Source organism: Rhinatrema bivittatum, chromosome 5, assembly GCF_901001135.1.
Source record: "Rhinatrema bivittatum chromosome 5, aRhiBiv1.1, whole genome shotgun sequence".
Taxonomy (NCBI): Eukaryota; Metazoa; Chordata; class Amphibia; order Gymnophiona; family Rhinatrematidae; genus Rhinatrema; species Rhinatrema bivittatum.
The window spans coordinates 83181470-83202473 of record NC_042619.1 but is presented as its reverse complement, the minus strand read 5'-3'; the positions used below and the strand labels follow the sequence as shown (position 1 = coordinate 83202473).

The window sequence follows — 21004 nt, the reverse complement described above, 5'->3', positions numbered from 1 at the left end:
TGTTCCCAAGCCACCCATAATTGCTGCAAGCCTAGTCTGGGCATTGAACTGCCATCTGCCTTGTTGCAGCAACACAGTGTACTCCCCTGGCCCCCTACCGTGTATCCAAGCAAGGTGGCCACAACATCCTGGCTAATTATGCCCATCCAGAACTACCTGTACTGTCCATAAAGACATGTTGTTCGTCCGAGTCCCTTGCATCCACTCCCAAGGTGCCTACCGGCTCGGATATCCCCCCCCTCCCCCCTTGAAGTTGTGACAAATCATAGATACATAATACAGAGATAATTTGCTAACTAATATATTCTACTAATTAACCTGAATTACTTGCTAACAATGGGCGGGCGGAAACTCGATCGCCAGCAAAAAATGGCAAATGCAGCCGTCCAAGGGTTTAAAACCCTTCTAGCAATGTAAACCTCACAATACCTCCCACCACATCAACTCATTCCCAACCCCTCCTGCTAGCGATGTCATCAGGAAGGGTAATTTCCCGACACTGACCTGATGCCGATTATAACAGTGGCCAGCGGGGGACAGGGAATGAGGAGATGCATCGCGCTATGTTGCAAACGGCCTCCATGCAGGTTGTGCAGGACCTCATGCTTTTCTTCAGATGGATTCTTCTTACAATTTGTGAGGGAAGATCTTTGTCTAAAATAGCCTCTCTCACCTCACCGGCAATCGTTTGGCCTTCCTTACACCTTTCTTAATGTGCGGAAAATAGTACTGGATTTTTTCCTTTGTAGCTCATAGTAGCTGCTCCCCACACCCACTAGAACATGTCATTTTTGTAAGAGTACTTGTGTTTAGTGAGTCTCCTCTTATGCGCCATCCTGCCACAGGTTGCAGGATAATGGGGACAGTAGAAGGAAGGCTACTGAATTAAAATTTTAAAATGAAAATGTTTTTGGCTCAAGATTTTCCACCTGCTTTTATCATTCCCTGCAAATCCTTGTAATTGCAGTGATAAGTCCTCACTTGGCAGGGCCAAGTGTAGTACCAAAAGGTCTATCACTCAAGAGCGTGAGCCAAGCTAGGAACAAAACTTCATGTAAATGCAGCAATGGCACTAGGCCAGCGGGCCAGGCTAATAGTAGTTTGTGTTTTGTACAAAATATGCGTAATGTTATCTAATAACGGTACTAGATACTCAACTAGAATGTGTTTTCTAAGTTTTGAGAATTTAGTAAATCTAATTTTTCACATATATAAGCTATATTATAAGCTAAATTACTAAATGTGATAAATGACTATTCAAAAGATCTGTTTATTTATTTGAGTATTTTATATACTGTCGTTCCATGTGTACATCACTAGATCACAACGGTGTATAGAGTAGACGTTCACAAACGTAGGATGAATAACAAAGGTAGGCAGGTACACAGGTGAACAAGGATAACATTCTAAAACTAAGGGTGTACTTCAAAGACAGACACACAAAAGGCAATCTTGGTCGAATTACAGGGGGGGATGAGCGAAGGGGTGGTATTGTTCAGGCAGATTTCAGTTATCTGTGTCCAGGTGAATTGGATGTATCAATCAAACAGTAGGTATTAGTGAATAGCCAAGTTTTCAGGTCTTTCTTAAATTTCTTGTTTGTTGTTTGAAAATTCTCTGGCATTGAGTTCCATAGCTTTGGGCCAGCAATTAATATCGCTCAGTCTCTAGTTTGTGTTAGATGATAGTTTCTAGCAGTTGGGATGTCTAGTAGGCCTTTATTCTGAGATCTAAGATTTTGCGTAGGAATATGTGGTTAAATGTTATTCCCATCATGTTATTCATATTAATGATGTTGAATATTTTTGTTACAACTTTGTAAGAACATAAGAACATAAGAAAATGCCATACTGGGTCAGACCAAGGGTCCATCAAGCCCAGCATCCTGTTTCCAACAGTGGCCAATCCAGGTCATAAGAACCTGGCAAGTACCCAAAAACTAAGTCCATTCCATGTAACCAACCATTGCTAATGGCAGTGGCCACTCTCCAAGTGAACTTAATAGCAGGTAATGGACTTCTCCTCCAAGAACTTATCCAATCCTTTTTTAAACACAGCTATACTAACTGCACTAACCACATCCTCTGGCAACAAATTCCAGAGTTTAATTGTGCGTTGAGTAAAAAAGAACTTTCTCCGATTAGTTTTAAATGTGCCCCATGCTAACTTCATGGAGTGTATAATAATCTTGAATGTACAGGGAGCCAATGTAGTGCTTACAGAGTTGGGGTGATGTGATTGATTTTCTTGTTCCAGTCAAAAGTCTGGCAGCAGCATTCTGCAGTAGTTGCAGGGATTTTAAATGACTGGCTGGAAGTCCTAGAAGTAGGGAATTACAGTAATCAAGGTTAGAGAATATTAGAGATTGTAAGCCTGTTCTGAAATCTACTGTGCATAGTAATGGTTTGTCTGCTTAGGATTCGCAGCTTGTAGAATTCAGATTCGATCAGTTTGCTAATGTGGGCTTTCATTGTTAAATTATCAGTTTGGACTCCTAGATCTCTTACTTGAGTAGCTGGGATTAAATGGTGATTTGCAAGATCTATACCTGGAGGAATATATTTTGGAGGGTTTCAGCTTAACCAAATTCTGTTTTTTTTGGGGTTCATTGAGAGTTTCAGTTGCACAAGTTTTTCATTAATTGTAGTCATATATTCAGAGATGAGAGAAGTTGTTTTCTCAAATGTATTTTTAAGAGGGACATAGAGTTGTAGATCGTCCGCATATAAAAATAAGTTAATTCCTAGCTCTGTTATGCTTCTGCCTTGCAAATTACTGTATATATTAAATAGGGTTGGTGATAACCGTGAGCCCTGCGGAACTCTAGTTGTGCACTGGAATGTGTCGGAAATGTGGTTGTCTAGTTTTACTTGGAAAGATCTGTCTTCGAATGAGGTGAACCAGCTTAGTACATTCCCATCAGTCCCTATATTTCTCAGCTGGTGGCATAGGCTGCAGTTAAGTCTCATCAGCACTAGGCAATATGATTCATTAGAGTCAAAGCCTAGCAGTATAGGGTCTGTTAAGGATTGTAGGAGAGTTTCTGTTGAGCGATTCTTCTGGAATATAAATTGGTTGGGATATAGGGTCTTGTCTTCAAGATGAGATTCTAATTGGGAAAGAACAGCTTTTTTCAAGAATTTTTGCAAGGAAGGTTAGGTTAGAGATTGGATGGTAGTTATCCCAGTCGTCTGAACTCCCTGATTTATTCTTCAGCATTGGTTTAATAAACTGCCTGTTTTAGGCTTTGGGGCATGTATCCTGTAAGGGCAAGGTTGACCAGCGTTGTGATAGTAGGGGTTATTGTTTGGTTTACTTGTTTCAGCAAGGATGCTGGTATAAGTTCAAGGGGGTGAGTAGCTGGTTTTAGATTAGTTATGATTTTGCTTATTTCCAGTTTCAAGACTGTGTCAAAGGAAGACATATTATTATTATTTGTAATTGAGTCTTCCGAATTGTAAGGAGATTGGATAAAGGTGATTTGTTTCAGTCTCTGGATTTTTTCAGTTAAAGTTGTGACATAGTCATTGCATGAAGGTGTAGCGAATGTATTATTCGAGGATTGAAGTGAAGAGGGGTCTCTTATCAGAAGTTTTGAGTTGAACATTACTCCATGTATCTGTTTTTCATAATAGTCTTTTTTTTTTTTGTTTGTTTGTAAGGGTTTGGTAATGAGACAGGTATGATTTTTATCTTAGTGATTTATCAGAAATTTTTTTTTTTGCCAATGTTTTCAAGTTTTCTTAGGTGTTTTTTTAGATTCTTTCAGTTCTTCATTATGCCAGGGGTTCATTTTTCTATGATTATTTATTTTGTTTGGATTGGGCTAAATTTGTCTATTTCCTTGATCATGCTATCCCATGAAACGAATGCCTCATTTGCAACTGTTTAGATTTAGATTGGAGATTTTGGTCTCTAATGCAGTAGTTAGTGTTTCAGCTTTTATTTTCCTTCTGAATGTTAGGGTAGTTATATTTTCAGGGGTTTTTGCTATTTGCTTTTTGTCTATTAGGTCTGCTTTGATTAGGTTGTGGTCAGACCATGGGATTATTGTGTGTTTGGTCTTTATGCTAAAATTATTGGGGTTTGCGAAAATATCGAGTTTATTACATTCTTTGTGGGAGGCTTCAGAGACATGTTGAGTCCAACCTAAGGCTTCCATTGTTTCTAGGAACATGTCGCAGGAGATGGATCTTGGAGACTCATTTACATGAAGATTAAAATCTCCTAAAATTAAAGTTATTTCAGGAGAAGGGATTTCTTTTGTGAAAAGTTCGATTAAGGGTGAACAGTCTTTTTGGAGAAGGCCTGGAGGGCAGTATACTAATCCGATGTTAAATTTGTTTTGATTTTAATATGGCTACTTCATAGGGTGAGCAGATTTCAGTTTTCTTTAGTGTTAATTTGAGTTCATTTTCGCAGATTATTAATAAGCCTCCACCTTTTCTATTTTGTCTTGGGATATGGAATAGATTGTAATTTGGATGTGATAATTAGTTTAATAGTATGTTATCCTTGTTGTTTACCCATGTTTCAGTTGGTCACAGCACTTTGCGATTCCACCAGAGGAGCATCAGGGGACTGGTGCCGAAATCACTTGCTATTTGTTGGTTGTTTGATTAATATCATTGATTAGTGGGATTTTTTTTTTTAATTGACTGTGCGTTCAGAAGTAGACTGGAGAGCAGTAGGAAAGTTCTGATGTTTTGGTGTTTGTAGAGTGTTGTAGAATTTTATTAGATTTGTTTGGATTTATATGTTCATTAGCTTTTTTTTCCTTGACCAGGTATACGTTGTGATCTGATTTTTAATTCTGTTTCTAGCTGAGATTTTGTTGCTAAAGGCAGATGGGAGGTCCGCGGGTGGGGAGGTCAGTGGTTCCGCAGGATCATGGGTGATGAGGTTTAGAAGTGGTTAGGAATTGGTCGGTGGATTCACCCAGCTGACTGTGGGTCCGCAGGTGGACTCAGTTTGCTGTCCACAGGATCGCAGTCTGCACTCTGTGGTCCGCAGTCCATAGGTGGCAAGGTCTGCAGGTCTTCAGATCGCAGTCCGCAGGTCTGTGGGTCAAGAGCTCCGCAGGACCGAATGTGTTCTGCGATCAACGGTCTCAGCAGGTTCAGGAACGCTTCTGTTCTGCACTTAGCTGGCGCAAGTCTCACGCTCAGCCGGCAGACTCAGTTTGGTGCAGGCCCAACGCTATGCCAGTGGTTTCAGTTGGCGTAGGACCCGCACATGGCCGGAGGACTCAGCGCAGATCCCATGTGCGGATGGTCGTCTCAGGTCGATGCAGACCCAATGCTTTGCTGGCGGTTAAAACGGTGCAGGTCCTAAGCTCAGTTGGTAGTCTAAGTTGGCACAGGTTCGACTTTGCCTGCATTCTCAGGTCGGTGCAGGGCAGCGCGGTACGAAGCAGGTTGGCAGTCAGCTATCTCAGCGTGGGACCGGCTGAATCTGCCTACACAGGTCGGCTGACTCAGTTCAGGACGGTGCAGGTTGGCAGTCACAACTGACACAGACCGGCTTATTCTGCCTGCACAGGTCGGCTGACTCAGCTGGAGGGCTCTGGGGGGTTCTGGCGGGCACACGCAATGGATATCGGCCTGGATTGGCAGCCTCAGCTGGTGCATCCTGGGCCCATGACTCGCGGTTCCTGGGGCTTGAGAAGTTGGTGGTTTTCGTAGTCGATCCCACACTCACCAGATCCGGGAGCACAACCAGCAGGTTAGCGCTCTTGGCTAGTGCACGGGCGTGCTGATCCAGCGATCGCCGGCTCACGCTTTCATGCACTCACAAAGACGGGAGTAGCTGGCTTGTTACGGCGGTTACTACCCCAAACCAAATAACCAAATTACTACCTCCACCTTCCTCTATTCCTGATGCCTTTCAACTAGCTTGATCACTCCATTCTTATACTTCACTTTCAATGCATATCCAGCATAGTTCTCTGCTTCAACAGCAGGGGAGAAGAAAAACTGTTACTTCACACATCCAGCAGAGCTCTCTGCTTAAACGGCAGGGGAGAAGTAAAAAGGGTTCGCACTCACAAAGTGGGGAGTAGCTGGCTTGTTACGGCGGTTACTACCCCAAACCAAATGTACCTGATACTTCACTCTCGACGCATATCCAGCATGGCTCTCTGCTTCAACGGCATGGGAGAAGAAAAAAACTGATACCTCACGCATATCCAGCATAGCTCCCTGCTTCAACGGCAGGGGAGAAGATAAACAACCAATAAGGGCTGTATAACATAATCTGGGTAAAAACAAATAAGCATGGGTGAGGCTTGCTTATTGCGGCGGTTACTACCCCTACTACCTCTAACTAATCAAGCTAGATATTTCACTTGGATGCAGCTCCATCACCGCTCTCTACATTAATGGTGGGGGTGGAAGGGAATTAGAACCAAGAGCTAAGAGAAACAGATAAGTATGAGAGAAAAAATGAGGGAAGCTTGCTGGGCAGACTGGATGGGCCATTTGGTCTTCTTCTGCCGTCATTTCTATGTTTCTATGTTTCTATGATCTTGAGGCTCCCTAACTGGTCACAGCACTTTGCAATTCCACCAGAGGAGCATCAGGGGACTAGTGCCGAAATCACTTGCTATTTTCAGCGGTCAGGTTCCCGAAATCGGTGGCTTAGGAGACAGATCTCTACTCGAACCTAGGAGCTTTTCGGTCTTGTTTCTATATCACCGCCATCGGCTCCCTCCCTCTTTCTCATGCGCACACATACATGTGTGCCTGAGAGCACACATACATACATGTGCCTGAGAGCACACAGTGTGCATGTGTGCTCTCAGGCACACATGCATACTGTTTAGTGCAAATCTGAATTTAAGTTCTGAATATAATTGACCATTTTCCCCCAAATCTGAAATTTCTGATGGTTGGTTGCTTGTCTTAGCAGCAACACTGTGTCTTGCAATGTTGGAGACCTGGATTCAGGAATATCATGGAAGAAAGGATAACCAATGGGACAGCGCTATATCAGGGTACAAGTTATACCACAATGATAGGGAGAATCAACTTGTTTGGGTGTGTAACACTTTATGTCCTGAAGGGTATAGAGTCCAACAGGATAAAGATCAATCAAGAGACTAAATGCTTAGTAGAATCTATATGGGTAGAAATCCCATGTGTGTTGGATAAAAGTATAGTGATAGGAGTTTACTATCATCCACCTGGCCAAAATGATCAGACAGATGATATGCTGAGAGAGATCAGGGAAGCTAACCAATTTGGCAGTGCAGTAATAATGGGAGATTTCAATTACCCCAATATTGACTGGGTAAATGTAACATCAGGACATGCTAGAGACATAAAATTCCTGGATGGAATAAACGACTGCTTCGTGGAGCAAATGTTTCAGGAACCAATGAGAGAGGGAGCTATTTTAGATTTAATTCTTAATGGAGTGCAGGATTTTGTGAGAGAGGTAACTGTAGTGGGGCCACTTGGCAATAGTGTTCTTAACATGATCAAATTTGAACGTATGACTAGAAGGAGGACAATATGGAAATCTATAGCTCAAACACTAAATTTTCAAAAGGGAAATTTTGAAAACCCTGAAAGATGCAGCTGCAAAGGTTAAGTGTACAACAGGTGTGGACATTGTTTAAAAGTACAATCTTAAAAGCGCAGTCCAGATGTAGTCATGCATTAAGAAAGGTGGGAAGAAGGCAAAAACGATTATTGGCATGGCTAAAAAGGTGAGATGAAAGAGGCTATTTTAGCCAAAAAAAATCCTTCAAGAATTGGAAGAAGGATCCATCTGAAGAAAATAGGAAAAAGCATAAGCATTGTCAAGTTAAGTATAAAACATTGATAAGGCAGGCTAAGAGAGAATTTGAAATGAAGGTGGCCATAGAGGGAAAACCTCATAATAAAATCTTGTTTAAAATATATCCAAAGCAAGAAAACTGTGAGGGAGTTGGTTAGACTATTAGATGACTGAGGGGTTAAAGAGGCTCTTAGGGAAGAAAAGGTCATTGCAGAAAGACTAGTTGAATTCCTTTGCTTCTGTGTTTAATAATGAGGATGTTGGAGAGATACCAGTTCCAGAGATGGTTTTCAAAGGTGATGATTCAGATGAATTGAACCAAATCACTGTGAACCTGAAAGATGTAGTAGGCCAGATTGACAAACTAAAGAGTAGCAAATCACCTGGACTAGATGGTATGCACCCCAGAGTTCTGAAGGAACTCAAAAATGAATTTTCAGATCTGTTAGTTAAAAATTTGTAAACTATTATTAAAATCATCTGTTGTACCTGAAGACTGGAGGGTGGCCAATGCAACCCTATATTTAAAAAAGGCTCCGAGGCAATCCAGGAAACTATAGACCAGTGAGCTTGACTTCAGTGCCGGGAAAAATAGTGGAAACTATTCTAAAGATCAAAATCAGAGCATATAGAAAGACATTGTTTAATGGAACACAGTCAGCTTGGATTTACCCAAGGCAAGTCTTGCCTCTCAAATCTTCATTTTTTTGAAGGAGTTAATAAACGTGGATAAAGGTGAGCCAGTAGATGTAGTGTTTTTGGATCTTCAGAAGGTGTTTGACAAAGTCCTTCATGAGAGACTTCTAAGAAAACTAAAAAGTCATGGGATAAGAGGCAGCATCTTTTCGTGGGTTACAAACTGATTAAAAGACAGGAAACAGAGTAGGATTAAATGGTCAATTTTTTCAGAGGAAAAGGGTAAACAGTGGAGTGCCTCAGGGATCTGTATTTGGACCTGTGCTTTTCAATATATTTGTAAATGATCTGGAAAGGAATATGATGAGTGAGATAATCAATTTGCAGATGATACTAAATTATTCAGAGTAGTTAAATCACAAACGGATTGTGATAAATTGCAGGAGGACCTTGCGAGACTGGAAGATTGGGCATCCAAATGGCAGATAAAATGTAATGTGGATAAGTGCAAGGTGATGCATATAGGGAAAAATAATCCATGCTGTAGTTACACAATGCTAGGTTCCATAATAGGAGCTACCACCCAGGAAAAAGATGTAGGCGTCATAGTAGATAATACATTGAAATCGTCAGCTCGGTGTGCTGCAGCAGTCAAAAAAGCAAATAGAATGTTAAGAATTATTTGTAAGGGGATGGTGCATAAAACGGAAAATGTCATAATGCCTCTGTATCACTCCATGGTGAGACCGCACCTTGAGTACTGTGTACAATTCTGGCTGTCTCATCTCAAAAAAGATATAGTTGCGATGGAGAAGGTACAGATAAGAGTGACTAGAATGATAAAGGGGATGGAACAGATCCCCTATGAGGAAAGGCTAAAGAGATTAGGGTTGTTAAGCTTGAAGAAATGAAGGCTAAGGGGGAATATGATAGAGGTCTTTAAAATCATGAGAGGTCTAGAACAGGTAGATGTGAATCGTTATTTACTCTTTCTGATAATAGACTAGGGGCCACTCCATGAAGTTAGCAAGTAGCACATTTAAAACTAATCTAAGAAAATTCTTTTTCACTCAATGCACAATTAAGCTTTTGAATTTGTTGCCAGAGGATGTGGTTAGTGCAGTTAGTGTAGCTGGGTTTAAAAAAGGTTTGGAGAAGTTCTTGGAGAAGTCCATTAACTGCTATTAATCAAGTTGTCTTGGAGAATAGCCACTGCTATTACTAGCATCAGTAGCATGGGATCTACTTAGTATTCGGGTACGTGCCAGGTACTTGTATCCTGGATTGGCCACTGTTGGAAACAGGATGCTGGGCTTGATGGACCCTTGGTCTGACCCATTTTGGCAGTTTCTTGTGTTCTTAACAGGGTTAACAATGTTGCAGCTCTGCAGCAATGATCTCTGCTGGTCAGAAGAGAATAGTCACAGACGAAGCTTCCCTTCCATGTTTCAGCCAACTGGGGACTGAAGGAAATGCAGATTGGTATCCTGTTCCTTTGCTTGCTTTCTTTCTGTTTCTTATGCCTTGATCTAGTTTCGTTTCAGTCCAAATTATTTCTCCTTATATTTTACATAATTTATGGTTTGTGGTGTTCACCAGATTGGAAATGCTGTTTACAGGATCCATGCAGTGCTACTTTATACTCCTCTGAGCACAGAGCTGGTTGGTTATGGCAGCCAACAGAGGGCTCAATTGACATGAAAATGAAGAACTTTACTGGGCTACAGGAAGATAAAAGATTAAAATAAAATGCAAAGCTAGAATTTTTTTTTATAAAGAATTACACACCACTGAAAATAAAACCCAAACTGATGCTGAATTACATTTTCATGAAAGCTTAAAAAAAAAAAAAAAAAGTAGCTATAGTCCAGTTTTGAAATTGCATGCAACAGTTTCAAATTCCAGGGCTTGAGGACTGTATTTATAAAGGGGACTCTCGGCGGGGACATCTGAACCAGTAAAGATTTATGACTGCATTGAAGACATGGCAGTGAGGTTCTTTCTCAGTGAAAGCTTTCATGTAGCGAACGCCTGCTGGAAGCACACATTAATACTGGGGCCTGCTCAGATTGGGTGTTTGCTGCAAGCAGGGATTTAGTTCAGCCTGTGCTAAGATAACTAGCGCCTGCAGGGTCAAGGTATTGACATTAGAAGCATTTCTGAACAAAGATGTTGCAGTTGGTGGGTGTGTGGCATGGCATTCAGCTGTTAGATGAGCTCGCATAAATAGTATCATTTCAACTTTAATCTTTTGGGTGTTCAGAGGTAGTGCGCATATTTCCATTTAACCCCTGGACAATTGCCTGCATGCATGACCCTGTAAACATTTGTAGCCCTCTGGCCATCCTCGGCAACTTGGCTCCAATCGGTCTAGGATTAAAGTCGGTAATTCTGAAGTAGTAGCAGTGTTTGGGCACAGCCTTGAGAGGAAGCAGGTCCCCTAGAGCAAAAATGCCCTTATTTTATCAATGTAGCTTCTTGTCATCCTTAAGCTATGCTTCAGGTCTTCAAGACATTTATTCTTTAAGCGGCACAAAGTAAATGAAAGCAACTATATTCTTGAGAAATAGATTAATAACCAAAGTAAGAATGACGAAATATGTTTCCTTTTTCTACAGTCTATATGGTTTAATTAGAAGCTATTTTTAGCCTAGTTTTGTACAGGAAGACTGGCCTTGTTAAATCATACTATGTCTAGCTGTTTCCCATGTAACTAGGATATCCTAGTAACTGTTGAACCACTGGTCCAGTTTATAAATCTTTCTACCACAGATTGAGCACCCTAGGACTCCCAGCTCATGCTTTTCATGTGTCTTCTATGCTCGTGACTCTTAGAATTCCTGTTTTGTTTTCTTTCCTTTGGGGAAACAGGTCAGTTCAGTTGAAATCTCAGGGTAATTGGAGCACCTCGTGATGACATAGAGCATTTTGAAAACTGCCCTGCCATTGGTTGGTAGCTATAACCATATACAAGTTGAATACCAGAGTTTTCATGCATCTCTTTGGGGGGGGGGGGGGAGGCGGGGTTATGTATTTATTTTTATTTTGTGTCCATTGAGACAGGGAGCTAAGTAATGGCATGCATAAAAAGCTAGTTTACAAGTATTCAGATCATGAGAAGACTCTCTTGAAACCTTGTATCTTGTGGTGCATGTGTGTGCTCTCTGTCTCTCTGCCCATTCTGACTCTCATAGGGTAATTGTTAGCCCAGGTTCCTGCAGAATGCTGGACAATTCAGCCAGTGAGCTTTCAATTCTATTTTCAGTTTTCTGAATCTGTTTAGACTGCTAAATTCCACATGGGTTTGCTATCTGAGGACTCATGGTTGGTGTTGGTGAATCCTGGTTTTAACTGTGGGACCAAGTGTTGGTGAATATTGTTTTGCAAAATGTGTGCCATATGTTTAAGGACTGACACAATCAGTGATTTGTTTTTTTAACATATTTCTATTGAATGAGCATTTCTGCATACTAATCAGTCTTACTGCTGGCAGAGAAGTGTTTTCTCCAAGGACAAGCAGGATGGTAGTCTACACACATGGGTGACATCATCAATGGAGCCCAGATGCAGAAAACTTATGTCAGAGTTCCTAGAATTTTGCCTAGGCATGCCCTATACCACGTGTCCAGTTGGGGGTCCCTCTTCAGTCTCTTCTTTTCTGCAGAGCTGTAAGCCTTGCAGTCTGAGCTCACTTTGGCTGTTTCTGGCCCATTGGAAAAGTACTTTTTTCATTGTCCTTTTTCACAATTTTCATTATCGTTCCATCGCTGGGTCCCTCTCTGAGCCTCCCCGTAGTATCCTAGTCAGGGTTTTTGGCGTTTCTGGAAAGTTTCCTTTTGCAGTCAATTAATCCAGTGGCAGCAGTACCCGCTGGCCATCAATTGCCACCATCTTTGTTTCGTATCTGTGGCCCCTTTTCTTTCGTTCAGTCATGGCCACATCCAGTTTTCATTGATGCCCTCTGTGCCAGAGGACCATGTCCATTAAGAATTTCTCAAGAGATATGTGTTCTCTGCCTGGGAGCATCACATGATGACTGGAGTCTTTTGGGGGCACAAGCATCAAACCCGAAGGGACTTCGGCTTCGATTTGACAAGATGGATTGGTGCTTCGGGTCGAGGAAGACCGAGCCATCGGCATCAGTGGCAAAGGCATCGATGGATCTTGGAGCCACACCGATGGACCCATGCCATCGACATTGGCAGGAACATTGGTTCCGTCAGTGCCGTTGGCAGATAGGGATGCCAGAGACAGACTGTTGTCCATCTCCTCTGGGCTGAGGACACCGTGTTTATCATCTTCGGCTTCAGGAGGCCCTACAGATTTGGTTGTGGGCAGGACATCACGATGCTCATATCTAGGTGGCCTAACTTTGACAAATTTAGAATTTTGTTGGAGGACTGCCTAGGCAGAGTGATACAACCACCTGAGTGATCCTTGGATCAAGGAATTGCAGCACCTTATTTAGTCACTGGTGAAGGCCGGTGATTGACCTGTTTGCCTCTCAACAGAAAGTTTGAAGTTGTGCTCCATGCATTTGAACAGCTACAGATCAGCTCCTAAGTCTTTTGTGCTAGTCTGAAGCATCTTTTTACTCCATGTATAACTACCAATTCCTCTAATCACCAGGCTTGTTGGAAGATCTTTTGGGACAAGGTAGGGATAATCTTCATAGTACCAGCCTGGCTTCAGCAAGTATGGTATCTATGTCTCATTTGTCTGTAAATTCAGTCTCTGGGTCCACTGGGAACATCTCCGAATCTCATCACAGAGGAGGATGGCAGGTTGTCTTATCCAGATTTACCATTGCTGGCTCTCAAGACATGGATGTTGAGTGAACAGCAGTCTCCTCATCACTTCTTCCCAAAGAGGTGGAGGATATTTTGATTTCTCCTAAGCAAGCTTCAACCAGAAGATCCTACAATTTCAATTAGAAGCGGGTCTTGTCCTGGTGTAGGAACAACCAGTTGAATCCTTTCTCCTGTAGCCCAAGCGACTTGCTTCAGTATCTATGCTATCTCTCATGATCAGGCCTCAGCCACTTCTTCAGTCATGCCATGCCATTGTGGAGTGCTACCAGCAGGTGGAGGGTGCTCCGATCTCTCTCCACCATGTATCAAAATTAATTAAAGGACTATGGCAATCAAAATTTCTGGTCAGCAAACCTCCAGTGCCTTTAGACTTCAATGTAGTCATAGTTCAACTCATGAAATCTCCTTTCATCTCTCAGATTAATGGACTTAAACTTCCTCACCTGGAAAGTGTTTCTTGTAGACATCATTTTAGCATGAAGATTAAGTGAACTACAAGTTTTTTGGTTTTGTATTCACCATACCTTCAGATTTGTTTTCTTAATAAGGTGGTTCTATGAATTTACTCCATTTCTTCTGAAAGTGGTATCTGTGTTCCACATTGCGCTACATATGTTCTTTCCAAGACCTCATGCGCACAAAGGAGACTTAAAAGAGCCCTGGCATATTACCTAACGAGGACTCAGCCTTGCTGTTAAGATTCTCAACTATTTGTGTCCTCTGATCCCAGTAGATTGAGAAGGGCAGTTGCAAACGAACTGTCTCCGGTTGGCTAGCAGTTGGCATAGTGCGCTGTTAAGTGCTGTCTTACAGATTGCAGATTGTCAGGGCTCATCAAGTGAAAAGCCATGGAGACTTCAATGGCTTCTCTCAGATCTCTCAGGTTGCCCTATTGACAATACCATCACCCAAATTAGCCCATCTCGGTTCAGTGAGGGAGAGGTCCTTGTCACTGGCAGGACCAAAGATGTGGAATTCCTTACCTGTTGAAATTCGTACAGAGGAAAATATCAATAGCTTCAAGAAGCAGATAAAAACCTGGTTATTCCAGCAGGCTTTTATCCAAAATAATTGACCCTTCCTACCTCAGTTTTACTTAGCGGATGAGATATAATAAGGAGAATAAGGGGAAGGGGGGGAAAGACGGGAAAGAGGGCATGAAGAAGGGAAGGAGGAAGAGAAAGAAATGAGGAGGAAGGGAAAGAAATGATTGGGGTTTTATCAGTATTATTGTATTTTAAAATGGTTTTAGACTATGTAAAAGTATTGTTTTATTAATTTAACTTTTTTGAAAAATGAAGTAACATGTATAACGATAGGTTCAGTATAAGTGTGTTTTGAATGTTGCTACTGCAAATTCTATCAGTGTAAACCGCCTTGAAATTAAGTTGAAAGCCGGTATATAAAGCTAAATAAATCAATCCACTTCTATTAAAGTCATTTACAAAGCTGCTACTTGGTCATCTGTTCACACCTTCATTTCCCACTACTATGCACAGCATGTTCTGAGGAGAAGGTAATTTTGGGCAACTAGTTTTGCATAGCCTTTTTACCTAATAGTCTACTCTCCACTTGGTGGGGCCAGAATGACTTAAGTGTCTGCTCCACCATGCAACCCTCAGCTTGGGCCTCCCCAGGCATTGTGGCTAATTTATGCCTGCTAATCGACAGAGAAATGAGTTTCTTACCTATAAAAAAAAAAAAAAAAAATCTTCCATAGAGAGCAGGCTGATTTAGTCGTTCTTATATCAGGTCACCTCTCTGGAGAACTGACTGCCTTGCTAAAGTTTAATCTCTGGAAGAGACAGAGGCTCAGGAGGCAGTGTATGTGCAGGAACTCTGTGCATGCCCAGTAAAGTCTTACTGAGATCTATCCTTGTTGGATACATAAGGGCTAATTCATCCTGCTGTACTATATATAGAGAATCCTGTTTAGAGGTAAGAAAACTTGCTTTAGCAGCAATAAAGTTCCTTGTCTCTTTAGTGCGTGGAAAATCTGGTGCCTTGTATCTCACTAACTGTATTGTAATTATTTGATTCCTCCTATAGCAAACTTTGGCCTGTTCGATTTTAACAGCACTGTTAAGTGAATTCTCAAGCTCTAGTAAAACAAGCAACATTGGACTTAGCATGGAGTTCCATGGCAACTGTAAACGAATATTTCAGGTAAAGGCTGAATTTGTGTTGTGAATCAAACCTTATCTATACATTCTAAAATTGTGTTTTTAAAATAGACTTCAGTAATAATAAATATATTCATACTTTATTTTCTTTCCTAATAAAGTTCCACTTTATTGAAACATTGAAAGAAATATTTGCAATATTGAACAGAACTACAATGTGACTTTACAGTGAATATAGAAAGTCTACACACCCTTCCAAAATAGACAACTTTTGTTGCTTCATACCCTGGAAGTAAAATGGAGCATTAAAACAATGTGTTTTGCTTGTATCCACTCATCTTATCCCACAACTGCCACGTGAAAAGTATATTCCAGAAATCCTTTGAAAATGAAGTCGAAATAAAAACATGGAATAGCTTGGTTGGATAAGTGTCCACTTCCCCCCCACCTTGTACTTTTTGTTAGGGATGTGCATTCATTTCATCCGTTTCATACGTTTCCTATACAAGCATGTAGTATGAAACATATGAAACAAATGCACATCTAATTGACATGTAATGGGAAAAGAATTAAACGAATGCACATCCTTACTTTTTGTAGCAATCCTAAATGCTTAAAAGCTCTGGTGTAATCACTTGCCTTCAAAAACACATACTAAGTTTATTGGCTCCACCTGTGTCAAATTATACTCGTTGCAGCCCCTATTCACAATTGTTTGAAAGTTTTTCAACATTCAACATGGACATTTACTGAATAGATTCACACCTGTATAGGACATTCTCTGATTAAAAGGACTTTTACAATTTGATTATTGATGAGATGTATCCATTTTCTTGAAGTTTTCTAAAATTAGTTTATATGCAACCGCATTAAGAGTTAACGCAGCACACGATTATATTCTTTTGGTTCTTACCTGTGTTATCTGTGTACTGGGCCACCTTTTTTTGTGAAATTATACTGAATCACATGACAGAATAAATTCAGTAGTACCTCTTGGCTTTCTATGCTGGGTAGTGCATTTCAAAGCAAAGATCCAAACATGAGCACCAAGTAGCTGACAAAAGAACTCCGGGACAAAATTGTGGAAAGGTACAGATCTGGGGATGGATAATAAAGCAAAGTCCTTGAATATCCCTTTGAGCACAATCAAGATGATTATTAAGAAGTGGAAGGTGTTTGTCACTGCCATGCTTAAATCAAGCTGTCACTCTAAACTGAACATCCAAGCAAGGAGGAGACTGATCAGAGAGGCAACTAAGAGAACAATGGCAGCTTTGAAAGAGCTATAGACATCCATGGTTAAGACTGGTCAAAGTGTGTTAATGGAAACAATATTGCAAACACCACAAATATGGCTTGTATGGTAGGGTAGCAAGAAGGAAGCCATTAGTCAAAGCTCACCTTGAATCCTATTTGAAATACGCAAAGAAACTCTTGGGGGTTACTGTAGCCATGTGGAAAAAAATTCTGTGAGCAGATAAAACTAAAGTAGAACTTTTTGCATACCCAGCACAGTTCATTAGCAGGAGAACACCATCCCTACTGTGAAGCATGGTGGTGGCAATATCGTGTTATGGGGATGTTTCTCATTGGGGGGAACTGGGGCACTTGTCAGGATAGAAGGGATAATGAATGAAGAAAAGTACAGAAAGGATTTTGAGGAAAACCTGCCGCTCTCTGCAGGAAAGCTAAAACTGGGACTGAGATTCACCTTTTAGCATGACAGCAACTCGAAGCATATTTATTTATTTTATTTTATTTATTTAAGGTTTTTTATACCGGCATTCATGATAAAATCACATCATGCTGGTTTACATTAAAACAGTGGTGCACAGAAAGAAAAAACAAACTGGAACTTTAGTGCGGAAGAAAGTAGTTACAAAAAACAGGGATGCTTAAACTGGGAGAGGAAGGAAAAAGAAAAGGTTAATAGCATTTTAAATATTTACAACGAACAGTTAAATGAGCTGGTTGTGTTATGGAACTTGAAGTTGAAGTACATTAGCTGGAGTCCGGGAAAGCTTGTTTGAAGAGCCAAGTCTTAAGTCTCTTCCTGAAGGTTGGGAGGCAGGGTTCCTGTCTTAGGTCTGGGGGGATGGAATTCCATTTAGGGGGACCGGCGGTAGAGAGGGCCCGATCTCTCAAGGTAATATGTCTAGTGGCTTTGGTTGGAGGAACCTGGAGTGAACCTCTATATGCGTCTCTGGTAGGTCTTGAAGAATTGTGTAAGAGGAGAGGAATTTGCAGGTCGATAGAAGTATGTTGATGAATGATTTTGTAGATAACGGAGATGGATTTGTAGAGAATTCTGAAGTGCACTGGCAGCCAATGAAGGCTTTTTAGGATAGGGGAGATGTGATCTCTTCTTCTGGTGTTTGTTAATATTCGTGCTGCCGTATTTTGTACCATCTGAAGCGGTTTGGTATAGGAGGAAGGGAGACCTAGTAGGATAGAATTGCAATAGTCTAACTTTGAGAAAACTAATACCTGAAGGATTGTTCTAAAGTCCTGCAAGTGAAAGAGAGGTCTTATCCTTTTCAAGACTTGGAGTTTGTGAAAACAGTCTTTGGTAGTTTTGTTGATAGAAGCTTTCAAATTCATCCGATTGTCAATTAAAACTCCAAGGTCTCTCAGTTGCGTGGATTGTGGGATGCCAGGGTGCGTGGAAGTGATGTTACTGTTCTCGGGAGAGATGAGCAGGAGTTCGGTTTTGGAGGAATTTAATACTAAGTTTAGACTAGTGAGGAGGAGTTTGACTTGTTGGTGGCAGTTTTCCCAGTGATCTAGTGTTTTCAAGTATGTTTCTTTAACAGGGATTATTATCTGAATATCGTCCGCATATAGAAAGTGTTTTAGATTGAGGCTGGAGAGGAGCTGGCATAGCGGTAAGAGATAGATGTTAAAGAGCGTAGGGGACAGAGAGGAACCCTGTGGGACTCCTACGGTTGAATTGTAACATGATGATTCTTTGTTTTGGATTTTAACCTTGTAGCCTCTGTTGTTGAGAAGTTTTGAACCAATTAAGTGCGGCGCCAGTAATTCCTATTGCTGCCAACTGATTTATGAGGATGGTGTGATTGACAGTGTCAAACGCTGCCGAGAGGTCCAGTAGAATCAGTAGAAATGATTGTCCTTTGTCGAGGCCCATGATGAGGTAGTCTGTCAGGGAAATGAGGAGTGATTCTGTGCTAAAGGCTTTGCGGAACCCATGTTGGGAGGGGAACAGGAGATTATTATCTTCTAAGTAGTCTGAAAGTTGAGTGTTCACTAATTTTTCCATGAGTTGTGCTATGAAGGGCAGGTTGGCGATCGGGCGGAAGTTATTTGGATCTTTAGGATCCAGATTGTGTTTTTTTAGGAGTGGTTTGAGAGAAGCCAATTTAAGGTCCTCTGGGTAGAGTCCTTGGGAGAGAGAACAATTAATGATGTCCGCCAGAATTTTGGAAATGGAGTCTGGAATTGTCAAGAGGAGTTTCGTAGGAATGTGATCCGTAGGATGAGAGGAAGGTTTCATTCTCCTTAGTGCTACTTGTATCTCAGTGGAGGAGATGGGATCGAAAGCTTCAAGACGGGTGCTTTTGAAGTAGAGATTAAAAGAAGTCGAGTATGAGGTGGTATTGGAGGGCAGCTGTGTTAGAAGGCTGGCAATTTTGTTTTGGAAAAATAGAGCTAGTTCTTCCGCTTTAGCTTGTGCTAGGTTGCTAGGAACTTCCAGGGGGTTGATTTGAGTAAGGCTAGATACGTAGGCAAAGAGTGCTTTGGCATCGAAGACCAGGTTATTATGGATCTTGGAGGCGTAAAAGTCCCTTTTTGATTTTAGAGTAAAGGACTTGTATTGGTGTAGTGTAGATTTGTAGGCGGAGAGTGTGCTGGGACATGGGGCTTTGCGCCATTTGCTCTCTTTCTGCCTTAAGCATTGTTTTAGCCTTCTAAGTTCATTGGTGAACCAAGGTTGTCTTTTGGAAGCATTTGAGTGTGCCCTTTTTGTAGATAGTGGGCAGAGCTTGTTGGCTATATCTTCTGTAATTTTGTTCCAAGAGCAGAGAGCCGTGTTCGGGTCGGTGAGGTCTATAAGGGGAAGTTGAGCGGTCAGGAGGTTCTTAAGGTCTTCTGAGGAGCAAGATTTTCTGTAAAGAAATGTGGGTGAAGGAACGTGGGGGGTGCTGGATTCTTTCAGTGAGAATGAGGTCGAAATAAGAGTGTGGTCTGACCAAGGTACTTTCTTGCAATTGAGGAGCGATGCAGGATAGATGTCTTTGTTAACAAAGATAAGGTCCAGAGTGTGACCGGCTTTGTGTATCGGTTTGTTCACTATCTGTTTGAATCCCATTGCTGAGAGGGCTGTGAGAAAGGCTTCACAGCTGGTAGTAAGAGTGGGATTGTCTACATGCAGGTTAAAATCACCTAGGATAATGGCTAGGGCATCCAAGTTGAGGAGAGTTGAGACTATTTCCACCATAGGAGATGCATCTGTTTCCAGGAGGCCCGGGGGAGCGTAGACAAGTAGAATTTGAAGATGGTCTGAAGTGAAAAAGCCGATTTCTAGTTTGGAGTATGAGTTGACTGGGTGTTGAGAGAATCTTAAGTTTTTTTTAGTTGCTAAAAGAATTCCGCCTCCCCTTTTTTTCTGTCTGGGGAGTGAGAAGATGTCATATGTCAACGTCGGTAGTTGGTTTATTATGGCTGTGTCTGAGTCTTTAAGCCATGTTTCAGTTATTGCGCATATATCGGGCTTAGCGTCGGAGAGATAGTCGGCGAGTATCAGTGATTTCTTGGTTAGAGATTGTGCGTTGAATAATGATAGCGAAAATAGGGTGAGGCCTAGAAGTTGGGTGATTGGTGTAATCAGCATTGGAGTGAGGGATTTTAGGTTGCGGTGTTGTGCTTGCCTGGTTGATTTTCCTATCAATGGTAGGCAGTGATGAAGAATCGGGATTGTAAAAACTGGATGCATTCTAGGAGGTCGGTTTGGCAAGAGTGGTAGACTGGAATGAGGGGGTAAAGAGGTGGCAGGCGGAGGATGTTAGAGAATTGGATAAGAATGGGAAGGAAGAAAGTCTTCCTGGGCTGCTGATGAAAGACCGTTGAAAAACTGTTGTATTGTGTTAAATAAAGGTGTTGCATTAGCTGATTAGAGTTGGCCCCGTGTGGGTGTGGTAGAAGAGGGGTGAGACGCCGCCAAGGTTTGCTTGCAGGGGTACGTGGAGCTGAAGTGGTGGTTTGTAGCTGCCTGAGGGCCCTGCAGTGACATAGGAGGAATGGGTTGAAGTGACTGTAAAGAGGAGTATAGTCTGCCCTCCGGGTCTGCACGAAGGGGCGCACTAAGGGGCAGGCCTCTTAGGTCGCGTGTCGCCCCGGGGAGCAACTGTAATTTAAGGGCCTGAAAACAGTGCTGGGCTAGACCGGTTGGGTTGGGGGTGGGAGCAGTATCACTCACCACGTGGTCCTGCTGCTTCTCTTTATTTTGCAGGTTTCTGAGCCCTCTTCTCCCTTTTTTCTCTTAATTTCCCGGTTCACTGTTCACTGCTGGCTCACAGAAGGGAGGGGTGAGCGGGCTCATATAACCAGAGCTGCACTGGAGTAGCTTAGGATTAAAAAGGTAAATGTCCTTTAGTGGCCCAGTCAGAGCCCTGAGAGCTGCACTGGAGTAGC

The 21004-nt window shown here is 41.8% G+C and overlaps 1 protein-coding gene across 6 annotated transcripts in view; it reads left to right on the top strand.

The window, feature by feature from the left end:
* Window positions 1-21004, top strand: part of XPO4 (exportin 4) — a 340414-nt gene that overhangs the window by 106923 nt on the left and 212487 nt on the right. For all 6 annotated transcript variants that reach the window (XM_029602525.1, XM_029602521.1, XM_029602524.1 and 3 more), the window contains exon 5: window positions 15279-15395. In XM_029602525.1, coding sequence (XP_029458385.1) covers window positions 15279-15395 — 117 coding nt within the window. The remainder of the gene's footprint in view (window positions 1-15278; window positions 15396-21004) is intronic.